At 55.6% G+C, this 19,338-nt stretch overlaps 1 protein-coding gene across 2 annotated transcripts in view; it reads right to left on the bottom strand.

Moving 5' to 3' along the window:
• Positions 1 to 252: 252 nt before the first annotated feature.
• ATP2A3 (ATPase sarcoplasmic/endoplasmic reticulum Ca2+ transporting 3) overlaps positions 253 to 19,338 on the bottom strand; it is a 53,867-nt gene continuing 34,781 nt past the window's right edge. The window contains exons 9-22 of one of the 2 annotated variants that reach the window (XM_055796730.1): positions 17,843 to 17,931; positions 15,113 to 15,215; positions 14,743 to 14,874; positions 12,340 to 12,465; positions 11,047 to 11,265; positions 10,235 to 10,570; positions 9,922 to 10,142; positions 9,010 to 9,212; positions 8,814 to 8,899; positions 8,069 to 8,202; positions 7,507 to 7,624; positions 6,734 to 6,851; positions 4,673 to 4,745; positions 253 to 438 (exon numbers count right to left, since the gene is read on the bottom strand). In XM_055796730.1, coding sequence (XP_055652705.1) covers positions 363 to 438; positions 4,673 to 4,745; positions 6,734 to 6,851; positions 7,507 to 7,624; positions 8,069 to 8,202; positions 8,814 to 8,899; positions 9,010 to 9,212; positions 9,922 to 10,142; positions 10,235 to 10,570; positions 11,047 to 11,265; positions 12,340 to 12,465; positions 14,743 to 14,874; positions 15,113 to 15,215; positions 17,843 to 17,931 — 2,034 coding nt within the window. In that variant the 3' untranslated portion in view covers positions 253 to 362. The remainder of the gene's footprint in view (positions 439 to 4,672; positions 4,746 to 6,733; positions 6,852 to 7,506; positions 7,625 to 8,068; positions 8,203 to 8,813; positions 8,900 to 9,009; positions 9,213 to 9,921; positions 10,143 to 10,234; positions 10,571 to 11,046; positions 11,266 to 12,339; positions 12,466 to 14,742; positions 14,875 to 15,112; positions 15,216 to 17,842; positions 17,932 to 19,338) is intronic. The other variant, XM_055796731.1, reaches the window with a different exon arrangement.

Here is a 19,338-nt window from a genome sequence, read left to right as displayed (position 1 = left end):
TCCTGCCCGCGCTCAGCGATTGCCTAAAATCCCGACTTCCCCCCCCCTCCCCGGCCCTTGTATCTCCCGCAAAGGGCGCCGTGCCTGAGCTCACCCAGTCAGGGTGAAAATTGGAAAGAGGCGTCTCAAATTTTGCAGGAACAAATCCCCAAGGAACACGTTTTGACGACCCAGGTCCACACAGCTCCGTCCCCAAACCCTACGCCAGCTGTCCAGTAATGGCACTCTTATGTACAGGAAAAAGAAAGCTACAAAACAAAACAAATCGGTATTTTTCTTTTCGACGATTCACCCGCATTTGTCTGAGAGTCGGACACATGCATGTCCTGCTGGCTTCTAGCGATGGCCACGCATGCAAGACTTCAGTCCGAGTTACAAGTTGGGGATCCTTTAGTTAAGAGCGTTTCCTTTGTGTCATTCATTTCTTGTCCTCTTCTCCTGGAAATGAAGGAGAAAAAAAAAAAAAAAGAGAGAGAATTAAAAATATTGGTGAGCGTTCAAAAGCAAACCAGCTCCCTGGTTTTGGTAGTAAAGAGAGGTTGATCCCAGAAGGAACCTGGGATCCCATCTGCACGGAGCTGGCTTGACTGCAGCCACGGCAGCTCAGGCTGCATGAGGAGGAGGAGGACGGTCCCCGGGGGAGGAAGGGCACGGTGTGCTCAGCCTGCAGGAGGCAGGAAAAGGGGTGAGTTGGAGCCATGCAGGCAGGAACAGCAGGAAGGTGAGCAGGCAGGGATCCCTTGTTATTGCTGCTAACCAGGCAGCACACAGGGAAAGGCAGTGGTGCAGAGGAGGAAGCTCACCGCATCCCACCACCCATCCCAAAGCCCTGTCCCTGCTGCCACCAACAGATGGCTACAGCTCCCTAGGCTGACACCACTTACACACACACACACACTCTATAATTTACATCTACATATACCCCCAAAACAACCAGCAAGCACCAACCTACCCATCGCAGCTGCTGTCCCAGCCCCCAGAGCCGCCCTCCTCCCACCCTACTAAAACGGATGGAATTGGATGTGGAGGTAACAGGCAACACATGGCCTGAAGGAAAGCTGCGGTGTTCAGCTTGAACTTGGTGTGAACAGCCTTGAAATCCCTGCCAGAGCTTGACTCACACCAACTCGATTCCCAATTTTCAAGCCGTCGACAGCAGCATCCCCGGCTGCCCAGGCAGCCGCTACTCTTCAGCCCAGGGCTGGGACAGACCTTGCTGGCAGCTCAGTCTGCCCAGAACAGTTTATTTTCTTTTATGAAAAAAAAAAAAAAAAAGGCAACAACAACAAAAAAACCCAAACCACAAGGCAGCAGTTTCTGAGAAGAGTTAGAAAAATCACTTATCGTGAATCTTTCAACCATATTTCTCCATCTTTCAGCACTGCACCACATGTCACCCAACACATCTCGCAGGGGACTGCCGTTACTGTGCTCTTGATAAATAGGGGTCCTGCCTGGGGTTACCAGCGAGGCTCCACACCCGCTGCCAACCCTGGGGCCAACAAGCTTCCAGGAGAATTAATAAATAACAGAGGACAGAGAGGGGGAGGAAATAAAAACAATCTTCTTCGCAACTCCTGCCAACATTTCTTTCCAGCGCTGGCTGGCAAGCCCAGCCCTCCTGTCCTGAGATAAGACTGATTGCTGCAATGGCAGCATCCCTCTGGATGACCTCTGCACCGCAGGCTTCTGGGCAAAGCAGGGATGCTGGTGGCCACTCTGTACTAAATTTCAGTGCATTAACCAAAATTCACCTCCTCCACCTTGCGGGAACATCTCTTCAGTAGCTCCGAGAGCTGAACAGTCCCTGCTGGGTGACACCGGTGGTTATTTGACAGCCACAGCAGTGCTTCACCCCGTGGCCACCGTGCCAGGCGGTGGGCAGGGACAATGAGGGGACGCAGCCGCAGCACCGACAGTGAGCCTCTACCCACAGTTAAAGATGCTCTTCAAAACGTTACTCTCAGGCCTCAGAGTAACCCCCTCAGCACAGAGCAAGTCACACTGACCACAGGCAGCCGAGGGTCCGGCGCCCGCTTTAACAGGACACAGGTCCCCGTGCACCCGTGTCCAGCTCCCCGCTGGGGTGACAGGAGCAGGGGGGATTCAGGGACCTGTCTGCAGGAATGCTGGGGCCATGGTGATCCATCTGCATCCTGCCTCACACCAGCCTTCTTAGGGGTGTCACAGCCCATCAACTCTTGCAAACCCACAACTGAGCACCACGAGCTCATCCCCTACAAGATCTGTTCCCCCCCAGGACAGCCGAGGCTTTCTGGGAGGATTTTCCTTATTGCTTTTGACTTTTCTCTTCATGAGTTCCCGTAAAAGGTGATGCTGGAGGGATGCAGGCTCCAGCCACCAGCCCAGATCACTCCCTCCACCAAGGGACGCGCTGCAGGCCTCATAGCTCTGAAAATTGCATGTCCCCCCACATTGCACCAGGGCACCCTGAGCTTCAGCTGAGACCCTGGACCCCAGAAGAAAACTGAAAGGAAAATCCTCCTCCCATCCCTTTGCAATGCCAGGGTAGCAGCACCGAGAGCTTCCCTCTGCTCTTCTATTTCTAAAGGACGGTGCACATGCACACAAATGAAAGGGAGGGAAATAAAAACAAAAAGCAAGGCAGCAGAGCTGTAAAATCCCATCTGGAGAGATTCCGGCCCTGAAAGGTAACGGCACCACTCTCCTTCAGAGCATCCCACAGCTGAAGTGAACGACTTGGCCCGTGGGGACGCATTCCTCGCCCGACGCCAGCGCCCAGCCAAGGTAGCTCCCGGCAGAAATTACCCTACAAGGGCAGCCCAGGGCTGCGGGCGCTCGCTCCAGCTCTGCCGCACCAGGGAGAGGGATGCCTGCCGCTCTGCAGGGAAAGCGGGGGGTCTGCAGCTGCCCTGTGCTCCTGGGGGGGGTTTAGGGGGCTGCCCTCACCCCCAGGTGCAGACACAGGGGGGAGGTGAGGGCGAGAAGCTGCTTTTTGCAACATGCCAGAGGTTTTTTTGGGGATGGGACTCGGAGATTTTGGTCCCTGCAGGTTTTGGGCTGTCTCTGAGGGATGTGGAGCCCCAGCAGGGAGTATGACATGTCACCACACAGTCACCTCTGCCAGCTGCTCTCCCCTCTGGGGGGAAGTTAAAGCATAAAGCGGACGTTGACTTTGCAAAGAAGCAGTTCTATCTCCCTCAGCAATGGAGATGCTCACCCAAAGGTGCAATCTGACCTGCACATCAGCTGCGGGGCGCTGTGCTGCCCACCACGGAGAGGACTTGGACCCACCGGGGACAGGTACCCAGTGGATGCAGTCACCACCTTGCAGCCCCTGCAAAACCGCCCAGGGGCTGCCATCCCTACCGGGCTCAAGGACAAATAGCTGCACAAACACTTATCCGCCACAAAGCACGCCAAGACAATTCTTGTGCATCAAAACTTCTGATTTTCAGTGATGCTGCTGCTGTCGGGGCAGCTGTGGTGCTGTGTTGCAGAAAGCACCTGCTTTTTGACTCACCCCTGCTTTTACCACTGCATGGGTGGTAATGGTGAAGCCTGAGCCCCCCTGCTGCTTAACAGGCTAAAATCAAGTGAAAACACCACGGTGGCAACACGTGGTGACACCTATGATGGGTTTGCTTCAAGGTGGTGAAGACGAGGAGGCCCAGGAAGGCAGGAGGAGAGCAGGGTGGCCATGGCAGCAGGCTGATGGCACACAAAGGTACATGAGCACCAGGGTTATCTCACTGTCCTGTCTGGATTTGGTATCTTTTGAGAACCACTCATCAAAGAGACTCCTGCAAGTTCTTGGCACAGATGCCTAGAAACCTTCCTCCTGCACGCCACGGGGCTCAGAAAGAACAATACACTTCACTGCACAGAGCATGGCAAATATTAAAAATACTAGGGCAAGAGGTCCTTGAGGGTGGTCAGCCCTCGTGCGCCTGCCAGCGTGTATCTGTGCAACAGACCCCTGAGAGGGCTCTGGAAAACATCTCCACGTTCCTGACCAGAATGCCTGCAGGTCACACCAAGGCCACCTAGCTCAGCTGTCCACGTTCGCCTGCTGGCTCACACTGCCACTGCCTCCCAAAGCTGAGACAGCAGAAGCCTCAGAGGGGCCAGAGGTGGATGAAGACAGCAATACACGCAGAACATGCAAGATGAGAGGCTGGAAGTGACCGGGTTGATGGGCAGAGGAATGTAAAGCACCAAGACCACAGTGAAAACTGGAGTCTCAGCTTTCTGCCATTTCAAGGACAAGGAAAACCCAGCATAATGGAAACACGACTTATCTAAATCTGATCAAAGGAGAAACTTTTTCATGCAAAACCTGACTCGGCAGAACTCACAGCTGTACATTACATCCCTCAACTGAACACCCTTGGCCATCCCTGAGAAGGTCCCACAGTGGAGACCAGCCCCAAGCATCGCCTGGCCAAAACCGCCACGTAAACAGCTGCTTCACAGGCTTCTTAGACCTTATTTTGAAGCAAAACACAGAGGCCAGCATGGGGAAAGAGATCCTGTGTGGGTACGGGGTCCTTGGGCTCTATTATCAGCTGGTTTTCCAAGCCATGTTCACCCAGACACGTTCCAAGCAGGTCCCCACCACACACGAGCAAGACTTTGGAGGACACACGGGTGTATGGTATTTGGGGATGAGACGTGTAAGAAAGCCAACCCTTGCTCTGGAGTCCTGCAGGTTTTCAACTGGTGCTCCCCGCTCCATGTGTGTCTTACTGTTCTGAGAATGCCTGGTAAAAAAAAAAAAAAAAAAAATCACAATACCACATCTACAAGTGGTTTTTTGAGGTTTTTTTGTATGCTTTTCAAAGCCCAGAGGAATTAGGAAGACGCAGGATTTCAATGATTTCTTTCAAATGTGATTTAAGCATGTTGTGACTAAACAGCTGCATGGGAAACCCTTGCTGGATGAGACACAGAGTGACCCATGAGCATCAGCAGCATCGTGACCGTGAGGATGCAGGCAGCTCAGAGGACCTGGTACGCTGGGAGCATGGCATGGGAGGAGGAAACACTCCAAGCTGGTATGATGGGACTCGGAAGGACCGTACACCTGCCAGAAACCCTGCTGTGCTTGCAGCTGCGCTGGCAGAGCCAAAGCAAAGCCCTTCCTCCAACAGCGCTGATTTTTTATAGAGAAATGCAAAGTGTGGGAGAAAACCAGACTCATCCCCAGATCGCAGATGGCGAAGTCGAGACCAAGGGCATGCATGGGATGGCAACAGCCAGGAATTAACCAGCTCTCCTACACCCTAGCCCAGTGCCACACCATAAAACTGTTGCTACAGGCTTGTAATCATATGATAAGGCAGACCTGGGTGATGCAAAGCACCCATCGGCCTGCTGAGAGATGCAACAATTAAATAAAAATAAGATGGGAACAGCTTCTCTCTGGTCTGTAAAAACAGCAGCCCCTGCGCCTCTGTTTCTCAGCAGAGGATCCTCTGAGCAATCGCTGTGGTTAAGCATCAGCTCGCCACAGAAAGGAAAGCAGACGTGAGCACCCCCAGCGTGCTGGGACCCGTTGATGGGGAGGGCAGCCAGTTGGCGATCGTTTCCTGCTTGCGATAATTTCCCACCCTGTATTTCCAGCTTTTTGCATGGTTCTGCTCCTTGAGAAACCAACCAGAGCTGTTACAACACCCCAATTCCCCCCCTCCTGCCAGGGCTGGATGGGCTGCCTTCAGCCCTGAAAAGCAAGAGCGGCTTTGCACCATTTTCCTGGGTCATTGCTGAAGGGAAAAGAAGGGGGTTGCTGTGGTGCCAGTTGCCTAAAAAAAAATGGTTTGAGCAACGTGATGTGGTGGAAGGACACCCAGCCCCCACACTCAGCTTATTCATTTGCCCCCAAGAGCCACTACATCTTCCCCAGGCAGCGACGGCATCTCTCCTGCCCTTCTTCTCCCTGCTACCGCTGTCGGGGCAAGCACGCCCTAAAAAAATAAACCCTGTTTTCCCGGCGAGGGGCCAGCCCCGTGGCAGGCACAGCACCGCTCGGCAGCTCTCACCCCGCAGCCACTGCGGGGAAAACCTGCCCGCTTAACTCGGCACCGAGATGTCACCCGCAGCACCATCTTTTGCAAGAAATGAAAGAGAAGATGATATCACCTCTTAGGAGGGCTGCCTAAATACACGCCGTGATTTACAGCGCCGAGCCCAGGAGCAGAGGGGAACCGCTGCCCCGGTGTCACGGGAGCTGCTTCTCCTCTGTGTGTGCCGTGGGCCAGATCCTGAGGGGTGCTGGCCAAGGGCAACCCCATTAAAACCTGTTTATAAGGTGTTCAGCTCTCAGCTGATCTTACTGTAGAGGTAGAAAACACAAGATAAGGATGGACACAGATGGGGGGACAAAAAAAAAAGGACGGATTCTGGTTAGAAACCGGTGTTTGATTCGTTCTGCTTGATAAGAGAAGGGATCCAGTTCCCAGAGGTTCGAGAGGAGCTGGATAAACACACGTGGCAGGTTTATCTGGCGCTCCAGCTCCTAAGGGAGTGTTTCCAGCAGATGTAAGTACCAATTGCTCTGGCAGGCATGGCACCCGGGGAGGAAGGGGGTAGGAGAAAAAAAGCCCCTTTTTCACAGCAAAGGTGGAGGAACAGGCAGGTGCAGACACCACCTGAGCAGAGGAGGTGAGCGAGGTGTCCGTGAAGCCACCATGAGCCCCATGCAAAGCACCACGGAGCAAACACAACCCAGCGTGGTGCAGACCGTGCTCACCATCCAGGTGGTTGCGGGAAAGGTACTTGAGTCCTTCGTCCAGCAGGATAACGGGCAGGGAGATCTTCATCACAACCACCCACTGCGGCCAGCTCAGGGGGGTCACCTGGAAGATGAGCTGCAAGGTGCAAAGGATTGGACATGTCAGTAAGGAAGGTAGATGAGATTATTATTATTTCGGTTGTTTCAGCTTGTTGTATGGCACAGCTTGAAAGGGGGCCATCCCAGGTACAAGGAGGAAGGATCCAGACAGCCCGAAGAGCAGGATTTCTTCAAGGCCTGTCATGATCCCAAGGTGGCTCTTGGCCAACATGAGTCAAAAATTATGTCTTTCACCTCTCCTGCAGATGGGGAAAGTGAGGCACAAGCTGGGACTGTATGTTCATGTGCTCACAGGCGCTTAGCAGGGGACAAGGGACAATGTAACCTCCTGGGCACAGTGACACGCTTCATCTTAAGCACCCTTAGGCATCACCCGAGGCATCACCAGCCTTGGACTGCAAAAGGAGGTGATGCCTCCAAAGTGGGTGACCCACCTTCTGGAGATGCACCTCTTTGCATCACCTGTAAGGAGAGCTTCTGACTTAGGTAAGGGCTCGCTGGGGCAGGAGGACTCCCAAAGCCCCACGTTGGTTCAAGTCACAGGACTTGCTCCTGAGGACACGTGCTGGGGACACCCCAGAAGCTTCCAGGCTCAAAGATTGCCCCAGGGATGCCCTCACCCAAAGACGGAGCCCCCTGGGCTGCACCCGAAGGTGGCAGAGGGCACTCACAGGCATGGGTTTGACGTAGAGGATGAGGAAGTGCAGAGCCATGGACATGACGATGGCCCCCAGCAGCCAGATGTTCAGCCATGGTGGCATCCGCAGCAGCGACTGGTTCTCAGAGACACTGCAAAAGTGAGGGGACTGTGTTAGCCCCATTACCTCCTGCTCCCCATGCCTACCCAAGCTGGGGGTCCCCACTTCTCTCCAAGGTGCAGGGCCGTACACTACAGCCCTTCCCTTCCAGGCTTGTTCAGCTTCAGGCTTTGCTGAAAATTGGATCTGGACACCATCCCAATGCAACCAGCCATGCATGGATCAGGACAGGTCATTAACAGGGCCAAACCATCAGCAGGTGCAGATCCAGTCCTTCCTCCACCACTATCGACAGCAACATGCTGGCTTGGAGGAGTTTATTTATGGCAAAACCCAGTGGTCCCCTGTCGAGAAGGCTTCAAAGGGCTCTGCTGAGTCCAAGCAAAGCCCTCAGCCCACCACCAGATGCTCAAAGAGACCCTACACAGAACTGGTCGCGCACCGAGCATTCCGAAGAGCCCTGCGGCCACCCTACCTGTTCAGCGCATTGCACATTTCGATCGTCACCAGCACAGACAGAGCCATTGTGGTCGGGTATCGGGACTCAAAGATCTCACAGTTGATTCCTTCAAAGATGGGGTTGTCCTCAGTGCACCTCATGAAGTTCCGCTGTCGGCACAGGAAAGCGTTGGTAAATACACGGCAGAGCAGCAGCGTAGGAAAGGTGGGAAAGAGGAGGAAGAGGTCGAGTGGTTGGGGCGCACATGATGAACCTTGATTATTAGGGCTGCTGTTAAATATCCCACAGTTCAGAGCAACTGATAAAATGAAGGTGACCCAGCTTCTGCTGGGGTTGGGGCTTCAGGGCTATGGCTGGATAGTGGCTCAGAGGTTTTCACGTGCAGTTAGTAAGGTGTTTGAGCAGACACACATCTCCATCAAAAATACATCTTCCATTGCACGTGACATCGGGGCACCTGCTTTCCTACCACCTCGTTCAGACCTACGGTAATGTAAAAATCAACGCCTTTCAATGTGGGATCAGGTAAAGGAGCTACTTTCAGCTTCTTTGAATCGTTTTCCCCCACTAGCAGAACCAAGGCTGGACACATGAGCCTGAGGGAGAAAATTAGCTTTTATTTTAAGTTACCCTCTTCTCCACCAGGAATGCGGGAACACCACAACAACCACAGAAGGCAGGCAGAGGAAAGACCCCAATGCCTGCATCCACGCCCTCACCCACCCGCTCAACACATCCACCCGTTCCCCTTCCAACTCACCAGCTGGTGGAAGGAGACCTGCGGTCCCTCAGCGTCGTACAGGAACCACCAGGTCGCTGCGCCCACCGTGGCCAGGCCCACGTACACTGCGGCCGAGAGAAACACCCTTACCCCCAGCACCCAGCAAAGGCCCCCCACCCCATGGCACCCCGTGCCCCTCCTCGCCCCCTGCCCACTGGCACCCATGGGGGCTCACCTCCGACGGCCAGGTAGCGGAAGAAGAGCCAGCCACTGATGAGGGGCTCCTTGGGGTTGCGGGGCAGCTTGTCCATGATGTCCAGGTCGGGGGGATTGAAGCCCAGCGCGGTGGCCGGCAGCCCGTCCGTCACCAGGTTCACCCACAGCAGCTGCACAGGAATGAGGGCCTCGGGCAAGCCCAGGATGGCGGTCAGGAAGATGCTGCGGGGGAAAAATAAAAGAGATGCTAAATTAGATGAGCTCCAGGTAGCCAGAGGAAGCAGCTGTGATGTGCAAGGGGAGAGCAGACAGGCACCCTGGGTCCAAATACCCAAACTGAACATTCACCCAAAGTCCTGCAGATGAACCCACAGCCCCTGAGTCAGGAACCTGAAGTCCAGGACTGAATTTTGCACCTAAAATATGTTCCTGTTGCTATTCAAATCTGCTTTGCAGTCAAAACCCAACCACTGCCACGCGCATTCCTGTTCCCGGCACAAACAGCCCTGCTGAAACGCCAGGGCAAAGGATGCCCAAGGGATCCCAAGGCTGTGGTGAGGACGGCGCTGATTTACGGGGAGGGATGGGACAGGGAGGGCCACCCAGGACCTGATGCAGAGTGCACCAACCCGGTGATGACAGCCTGTGCACAAATATCTGCACCTGTCTTACACGCTGGCATGGGCTTAAACAGGCAATGGGTAACAGAACAGTTCCTGGGGGGTGGCACGACTGTGAAACTACAAAAGAAAAATCCCCCTGCCCTTGGGGAACAGGACACGGCATCGTTTGGTACCCACGGTTACAATTCTGGGCTCCACATGCTGCCAGGGGTAGGGGACACAGACAGCGCTGCAGGTCACCTGCCCCAGGGGAGGTGTCCCCACCACTGCTCCCCGCAGCGTGGCGCTCGGCGCGGGGGGGCTCTCACCAAACGACCTCCCCGACGTTGGAGGAGATGAGATAGCGGATGAACTGCTTCATGTTGTTGTAAATGGCCCTGCCCTCCTCGACAGCCGACACGATGGTGGAGAAGTTGTCGTCGGAAAGCACCATCTCGGCGGCCGACTTGGCGACGGCCGTGCCTGAGCCCATGGCGATGCCGATCTCTGCTTTCTTCAGGGCCGGGGCATCGTTCACGCCGTCACCCGTCTGCACAAAGCCGTGATTAACAGGGTGAGAGGGCCAGGACCAGGTGGAGAGGAGGGGCCCAGGGGGTGGTGGGGTGTCCCCAGGGGACTCACCATGGCAGTGATTTCGTGGAAGGACTGGAGGTACTCGACAATGCGGGACTTGTGCGCCGGCTCCACGCGGGCGAAGCATCGTGCGTCACGGCACGCCTGCCGCTGCGCCTCAGGGGGCAGCTCGTCAAACTCCCGGCCCGTGTAGGCTTTGCCAGTCACATCCTCGGTCTCTGAGAAGATGCTGATCCTGCGGCAGATGGCCACCGCCGTGCCCTTGTTGTCGCCGGTGATCATGATGACGCGGATGCCAGCCTTGCGGCACATCTCGATGGAGGAGGTGACCTCTTTGCGGGGAGGGTCCAGCATCCCCACACAGCCCACGAAGGTCAGGTTGTTCTGGGGACACACACAACAACAACCCCAGACCCATATTAATCCCTGGGGATGCAGCCACTTCCCACCATGACACCACCCTGGGCACGGGAATTTCCCTGGCAGGAAACTTGCAGGGGGGTTCCTACCAAGAGCCCCATGGGTGCACCCTATAGCCCCAATGCAATGGGATGCTCCCGTCCCTCTGCTGCTCCTCACATCTTTTTGCTTCGCTCCCCTCCTCCCCAGCCCTCTTGGTGGTCCCCAGGCGGTGGTCTCAGCAGGCACCCCACGGGGACAGATGCTCGGTGGGACAGGGTTGTCGGCCTTGGGACCATACAGCTTTGCACCAGGGGTTGCAGAGCAAGAGCTGAGCCATCGTGCTGCCTGCTACCCCACAGGGAAACCAGAGAGAAAATACCACTGGGACAGCTGGGAGTGGGCGGGAAAACTTTCAGAATAAGGAAAAAAGCTCCTGGAGAAAGCCCCTGGCGCTGTACCTCGTAGTGGATGAAGGCAGCGGAGTCATGCAGCTGCATGGTCTCCCTGCGGACAGGCGTGTCGTGGGTGGCCAGGGCCAGGCAGCGCAGCGTGTCGATGCCCATGCCCCAGTCCCGGATCCTGCTCAGGATCTTCTCCCGCACCGGGGCCGTCAGCGGGACCTTGGCAGTGCCCACACGGACGTGGGTGCAGCGCTCGATCACGCTTTCCGGTGCGCCCTGGGGAGTAGCGGCAGGTTTAGGGGCTGGAATGAACCTGGAGGCTGAGCATCTCTTGCCAGCACCGAAGGAAGTGCCAGAGGGAGGGAACGCACCAAGTTTGGGCAAAGGAGAAGGAAAACTCCCCAAATCTCCAGCCCGCACATCCCGGCAGGGCGGCTCAGCGCGCTAGATGGCAGCCTCCGCCCGAGTGCACAGGACCACGGCCGGCAAACCCACGTCTGGTCACCAGACAGCAGGATCTGCTCTGCGGGGGATCCACCTGACTCCTACAAAACCTACGCGCCTGCCCGAGATACTCCCACAGCACAGATCCCCTCTCAGCCCTGGAGGGAATTAGGGCTGGAAATCTCTGCTGAAAACACAGGCTCCCTGCGGGATGCTCAGCGGATACTTGTGCTGCCTCTGTGATTCAGGAAAACATGTCCTTTAGCATCACAGCATCTCACCCCATCCCTGCTGACCTTACAAAGGACATCCACTGTGCTTTTTAATGTAAAACTTGCAATCCTTCTATGACTCTTCTTAAAAAGCTTGCCCAGGACAGCCAGAGCCACAGATGCGGTGGGCCCGGCAGGTCCTGACCTGACCTGCAGGACAGAGTTCACCCACGCGGTGGGAACAACAATACACACAGATTCAGCTGGGGGAAACTCCTGCCACATCTCTTCTCCTGGGAAGAAAATGCCCTTTAAAACACGATTTTATTTCTGGTTACAGTGGAAAGCTGGGCATCGCCCTTTGGGCATTGCTGGAGGGTCCCAGCCTTTTTAGTAAAGGCAAGTGGCCAAGTTTTGCACAGAGGTAACTCTCGCCTGGCCCCAGCACCAGCACACTCAGTGCCTTTTCCTCCCTCTAAACCATTTCACCTCCTTTTTTTTTTCCCCTATCACTACTGCAGACTCACCTCCTCCCTGACCACAGCAGTCTACCTGCTGGCTCCTGGACCCCTGCACCGCTAAGGGAGGAGACAAACTGCAAAGCATCACTGCCCGCTGCGCTAAGGGCCAAATCCTGCTGGGGTGTGCAAGGGGAAGGAGGGTCCTGCAGGGTGCTGAGGACCTTCTCCCCTACCTTGACGAACATCTTACTGCCGGTAGAGTTGTGGCCAGGGCTGGTGGGCGTGCAGTATACCGACATGGACTTGCGGTCGCGGGAGAACTCCAGGGTGCACTCCTTCTTCATCAGCTGCTTGATCACCTGCGGGGACAGCACAGGTCTGAGCTGGGACACGACAGGGACACAGCAGCTGGGGCTCTCTGCCTTGGCTAACAACCCTGCTGAGCCGGCACGGCACCAGTGATGGGAGGAGAAAGACAACCCCAGGAGCCAGGAGGGATAGGACAGTGCAAAAAGCAGAAGGAGCATTCCCAGTGCAATTTGTGGGGAGAAATTTTACCCCTCCAACTACATCATTGCTGCTCAGCAATGCTCCGTCATTTTATTGACCCCACATGAGATGCCAAAATGCTGCTGTAGCCTAAGCTAAAGCCCCGTTTGCCAGAGAGGCAGGGGAGACTCCCCCACACCGGGCTCCAGCTGCACTGCAGGAGGGGGAACTGCATCCCACTCATGAGAGCTGAGGGGTTCACCCTGATCCTGCACCCACAGGGGTCACTGGGAGTGGCAGCACCAGCATCACCTGAGGCTGAATTGGTTCCCATCAAATTAACCACCCCTGCAGCCAAGACTCTAATTAGGCTCATTTCAGGACATGCTAATTACCCTGAGGACTGCCAGCTAAGCAGTAACAATCGTTTACCCTAATGGTACCTGCAGGTTTGCAGGGCGAAGACAGAGCAGGGGCTGCCCCAGTGCATGGACCCACAGGCACAGGCAGCACCCGTAGACAGGCTCCTGCACCTCACCACCCCCAACCCCCCCCACAAACCAGCCTCGACTATTGCTATTAGTTAATTACTGAAGGAGCCAAATGCCCAGCAAGATAGCAGCCGGTCCTCTTCAAACCAACCCCCTCTCCCGCATCCGCATCAGCACCATGGCTGCTGAGCCTGGCTCTGGGGAGGACACGTCTTGTCCCCAAAAAGCCATTTCATCAGCCGGGCATCTGGGGCCGACCCAAAATATTCACGAGAGAGGGCAGGGGGGACGCTGACGCCAGCCTTGCTCTGCATGGCTCAACCGTGTATTCAATGACTATTTTTTGTTGCCAGGCAGGGGTTGCTCGTGACAGGGACACGAGCAGCTTTTTGCACAGGACTTTCACAGCAACTTAAATCTAAATAAATCAGCGAAGGGCACAAAGGGAAAAACGCCACAACTCGTTTCGGGGTAAAAACCTTGCAAATCCAACGTTAAAAGGATGCTCTTACTGCAGCAAAACTGCGAGCGGACGCTGGGGAACTGGAGAGATGTGCAAAGGGGATTTGCCCACGCGGGCAGTGACTGTGGATGTGCCAGGCGAACACCAAGCAGCTCCTGAAGGCCAAACCCAGCGCAGGGTGCAGCGGCCACACGCAGGCAGGCAGCTTTGGGGGCACAAAAGTGGTGCTGTCCCCACTGGGCGCTGCATGCGGTCAGGACACCTGGGAGCAGCCAGCCGCTGTGGAAACCCCAAAATCCCACTGGAGATTTTCAAAGCACAGAGCCACCGGGAGCAAGTTAAGAAGCAGTAAAGAAACACTGCCAGAAAACTCCCAGGAAGGGGTTTTTGTCCCTGCCCAAACACAAGAGTAAGGAGAGAAGCAGCAGCAGCTGACCCCGATGGCAGCGCAGTGATGGGCACGTGGAACGAAGCCGCTGCCAGGATGATACATGGCTGGGAAATTCCATCTCCCTTATCAGAAAGGAGTCTGGGGATTTATTGTCACCTGCTCAGAGCTATCTGGGGAAGAAACACCAGAACAGAGAGCACTTCCTTCGAGCCAGCAAAGACACCATAAGATCTAACAGCATGATACCAAAGCCAAGTAAACCCAGAGATGAAATAAAGCCTATTTTCACCAGCAGGACAGGGAGACACTGGAGAGCTGGAGCAGGGGAATAGCCAGCATGGGATGTTTTCACATCAAACCCTGATGTTTCCGAAGCGTAATCCCTAGGGAACAGGGTTTGGCTCATGCTATGGAGGGTGGCTGCTCAGTGCAAACCGGGCACCCGGAGATTTGCTGCGGAGCAACAAAACTCCAAACCTCCGCATCTGCAGCCGGGGCTCTGGCCATCACCAGGGGGTCTCTGGCCATCACCAGGGGGTCTCTGCTGACTGAGCAAGGACTGGGCTAGTTTGAGCCACAGGGCTCCCCCTCTCCAAAGCTCCACACAGATCTGGGTCAGTCCCACGGGCTCTGCATCAGCCCCCCAGGGCCACTTGGCTACCTGCTCCAAAACAGCCCAGCCCCCCGCAAGCCAGGAAATTGCATCCTTGCGGCAGATCCGTCCCTTAGATAGCTGCGAGTGGTTATTGCTCAAGTAACAGTTGTCCCCAAACCCTCCTCTCCCTCCCGTCCCCCAGCTCACCGAATTGCAGGCATTGGCTCGCTCCACCTTGGAGAGTTTGCTGATGTCAGTGTTGAAGACGTTCATCTTCTCCACCAGGCACGTGAGGGCCGTTTCGGTGGCTTCCCCCACCTTCTCATAGACTTTTTTAGACTAGAGAGCAAAAGAGATAAAAAAAAAAGGAGCTTAAGCTTTAGAGCACGTCCTCTACCTGCTGCTCTGACCAAGGATGCTGTCACCCACTGCACCATCCCAGGGCTCCCAGAGCATCACCTTGGCATGAGTTAAGCCAGGGAAGTGGATCCCAAGGGAAAAACCTCCGTTGGCTTTGCCCCAAAACACAGGGAAGAGCATCGCCGGTCCCCCACCCCACCCCTGGTGCCCCCCGCACCTCGTTGTAGTCCAGCGAGGAGTCGTTGCAGAGCGCACAGATAGTGGCCAGCTCCACCAGCCCGTCGTACTGCCCGCACTGCACCGGCTGCTCGTCCTTCAGGCTGCGGGAGAAAACAACCCCCAAATGCTTACACCAGCTGACACGTTCAGATAATACATAGCTTCTCCTATATATACCATGTAAAATTTTCGGAAAAGAGAGAGAAAGAGCCCAGTTAAAGCCCAGGCTGGGCAATAAACGTTTGGGTCCACTTTCTGTGCTTTACGAAACGGGGCAGGGATAAGCTGCAAATAAAATAGCACAGGAGGCAAATCAACTCCGGAAGTGGCCCAGAATAAAGGGGGCTGCAGAGGAGCTCAAAAAAGCATTGGACCTGAAAGCAGAGACTGCCAAAAGGCTGCTGCTGAAGATGATGATGGACCAGAAGAGGGGCAAAGAAATCTAAGTTAATGTCCGTTCCCTCGGGGGTTTCCAGTTGCTGGGGATCCAGAGGTGCTACAGAACCAGCAGCATGTCCCTTCTCCTCCCTGCGATGCTGCTTTGTGCTCCGGCGAGCCCTATGGCACCCAAGGGAGCGTTTAAAAGCAGCAGAAAAGTGCAACAACTGCATTTCTGTGGCTGTTTCCACACTGCGAACTGTGGCCTTTGCTTCCTCATCATCAGCTCTTTGCTATGTCAGGGAGCAGCCCTGAACACACCAGGCAAGCTGGATGCTACTTCTCACTCAGTGGCAAAAACGGCAGCGGTGGTTTTCAGGGGAAATCAAAAATCATTCCGGTTCCAGGAGAGGTAACTGCAGGTTAGAGCTGTATAAACCCAGCCGGTCATCTGCTTGCTGGAAAAATAATTTGTCAGGCATTTATTAGGATCAGTTTATTCCACTGCTGGTTCCCAATGGAAAGAACATTTTGGAGCCCTTGTTACAGCTCGGGAGCGGAAAACAAGGAGCAGCCAAGAAAATCTGAAAAATCTGTTTGCTGAGGGACAAGGAGCGGCGCTGGGCTGAGAGCAGGCAGGGAGAGCCGCTGCCCCCTGCCCCGAGGATGCTGCCCAGCCCCGGGCACACTGGCAGGGGGCAGGCAGAGGGTGGAGCAGGGAGCCTGAAGACACACCGGGCTGTGGTTTGATGTTTGAGAAGGTGGAAATACCAGGGGTGGCTTTTGCCGCGTGTGATCCCCTGGATATTGCTGGGAGGGGATGGGGAGACACATGCCTGTCACCAGCCGTCCCCGCGCAGAGCTGGGCGAGACCCACGTGCTGGGAAAAGCATCAGCAAAGGCGCTGGGTGCTGCACAGGGATGGGGGCAAACCCAAGGTCAAGCATGTCATATCCCCCCCGCCCCAAGGCCAGGCTACAGCAGCATAAGCATTTCAGTGCCACCAGCCCTGGGAGGATGGAGGGGTTTCTCTCCTGGACACCTAAGCGAGCTTTCCCCTCCCCCTCGACGTGCAACAAAAGCACAGGGCTGAAGCAAAACTCAAAAGCACCACAAATTGTTGCAGAGCAGTGCAGAGCCACCCTGCAGGCAGTCCCCAGAGGGGGGACACTGAGCTTCAGGGGTTAGCAGACATGAGTCCAGCCCCTCGGTCCTCCTCATTTAATTGAAATGCACTGATTGATATTAGCTTATGACCTGGCTCACTTGTTAATGGAGATTCTTAGCCGAGGATCAAATTGGCTCTATAAATATTCATGAAATTAAGTCTGAGGCTGGGATGAATTATAGTTGCTCCACAGATGAGCAGAAAGGACCACGGTGAAGAACGTGCCTGGGATCACACAGCAAAGCGAAGGGGAGCGGAGAGTGCTCCAACCACCGGCTGAGCTTCCCATCTTCCTTCTTCCCAGACTCTCCTCGCACTGGGGAGCATCACCTCCTTTCAAAGGAGGAGGAACAAACAAACACAGCAGCAGAAAACCCCACGTGTGTAGTAACACACAGCAGGGAAAAGCCCCTGACTCCCACTCCCCATCCTCAGCTGCAGCTCAGCAAATCCCACCCCTCCCCCGAACACATCCTGACACCAGCAGGATCGTGCCCCGGGCACAGCAGCCATCCCGGCCATCCCTGCGGAGGATGCAGGGCTTGGGCAGCGCTTCCCTGGGGATTTTGCAGCTGCTTGCAGGCGTGTGGCCAGCCGCACAGCTCCTGGACAAGCTGCCGAACCTGGGGTGGGGTGGGGGCCGCAGCTGCCTGCTGATGCTGAAAGCGTCCAGGCTTCAGAAAATTGGAGGATGAGCATGTAATGCAAAAAAGCTTCATTCATCACTATTCCCACACTTGCAGTCCTCTCCAGTTCAAAAGTGGGCTCGTTTTCCTCGGGGTTGCTAACGAAGGCAGAGCCAAGCGTGCGGAAGCCCCGCTGCTGAGCAGTGGCACGGCAGCAGGCAGAGCTGGGGTGCATGCTCCCCATATCGTGCTGGGCAGGAGCTGGCAACGAGGGGCGGTGGACAGTTGCCCTGGCTCCCACCGCAAGCACAGAGCAGCCACCTAACGTGTGCAAGCCATCGTGGCCAACACCAGCGCCCAGTGGGTACCTCCGTGTCGGCAGGGCTCAGCATGGCTGCAGACTGCCACAGACCCCCACCCTTCTCCCCAGCTCGTGGGGTGAGCCTGGGGTCCCCCAGATGTGGCCACCAGCTCAACCCTCCCGGCTTCCCCTGCCCGTGCTGCCAGCCCAGGGCCACCTGGTGTCACCCCCGAAGCGGAGGTGACCCGCACTCACATCTGTCCCTCGGGGGCGTAGGTGGAGCCGGTGATGCTGAACTCGTGCAGGCTGCACTGGGTGCCCTCCACCTTCTCCATAATGAACATCTGCAAGGGGGAAGGATGCAGACAGAGCGTTAGGCAGCGGGTTTTGGGGGCAACCCACGTGCCCAGCCCAGAGACCTGCCAGCCGGCACCAGCCCAGTGCTGGCCCCGGCGGCACTGGGTTCAGCCCCCTCCCTGGTCACCCAGTACTCCTGGCTGTCCCCAAAGCTCTCCCCTGCCTTCAGCATGTTCACCTCCTCCAGCTCTTTTTTTCCATTGGAGAGGAGCGATGCCGAGCCAGTTCCTAAGAAGGTGCCTGTGTTTTTCTTGGAGCAGAGAAGGAACCGGGTCCAGGTTTCCGCTCCTGCCCCAGCTGCCCTGGAAAGCCTCTGTGGGGCAGGATCCGACCAGCTACCCCACCACCCTTTCCCAGCCTGCTCCCTGCCACCAGCTCGCCTTACTGGGATCACAGCTTGGCTCCAGGCACCGGCAGCATGGCAGCTCCGTAATAAAGCCCTGGGGAGCTGTTAAAAGTCCCACACGCTCTATTTTCAGTGACTTTTGCCTTTCATACTCCTTCTACTTTCTCTCTTTCTGCTAGAGAGCAACAACCCCCCAAAAAACTACAATACAATAAAAATTTCCCTCTCCGCGAGCTCTCCCAGCCCCCCTTTGCCCCCTCCTGACAAAGCCCACCCTTCGGGGCAGCCTCCAGCGGCAGCAAGAGCAGCGCCTGACCCCGGCCAAGGCGACAGCTCGGCGACACTCGTTTCTGCTTAATCGTTATTTATGACTCATGCTGAAGCCAAAAAGTAACATAATAAATAGCTAACTAAATAAAATTGGTTTGACGAATGCATTTCCCGGGTCGTGATTGCCTGCGGGGAGCAGCCAGGAGGGGGGATGGCTGCAGGGAAGCGATGCTTTCCTCAGCTCTGTGAGCCTGCTCGGCAGCTCCAGAAACTGGGGGCAGGGACAACCGTCCCTCCACCCCATCTCAATTCATTCTTTTTTTTCCCAATATTTATTTTCCTCTGGTTATTTGAGATGTTCCCCAGGAGAAAGAAGCCACAGATGCTGGAGAAATTGGAAGGCATCGCTCAGCACCAGAGATGTAATGGCTCTGGGTACCACCCAACTCCTCTCCCCTCTGCGCCTCCTCCGGCAACTAGCAGAGCTTAATTTACTTTATTATTAATTATTGTTAATAATGCAAGGACACCCCACCAGTGCAGCCACATTGGCTGGTGGGTGTGAGACCCTCCCACGCAGCCTGGCGTCCCCAGGTGCAAGCTTAGGGCCAAGCCAAGCAAAAAAGGTCAAGCTCAGGGAAGCACGTTTATGGCAGGTTTTTAGCACCAGGACACCTCGGTGGCTTTTCCCACTTCCTTACTTTACAGGTTTGGGCAAATCAAAGCAGGAGGTTCAAAGTGTACGTCTCCTGTGTAAATAATTCTGAGCCCAAAGCAA

This window comes from Falco peregrinus, chromosome 2 (assembly GCF_023634155.1).
Source record: "Falco peregrinus isolate bFalPer1 chromosome 2, bFalPer1.pri, whole genome shotgun sequence".
NCBI classification, from domain to species: Eukaryota; Metazoa; Chordata; class Aves; order Falconiformes; family Falconidae; genus Falco; species Falco peregrinus.
Note: the sequence above shows the minus strand (reverse complement) of the source record. Positions and strands in the feature narration are given on the sequence as shown.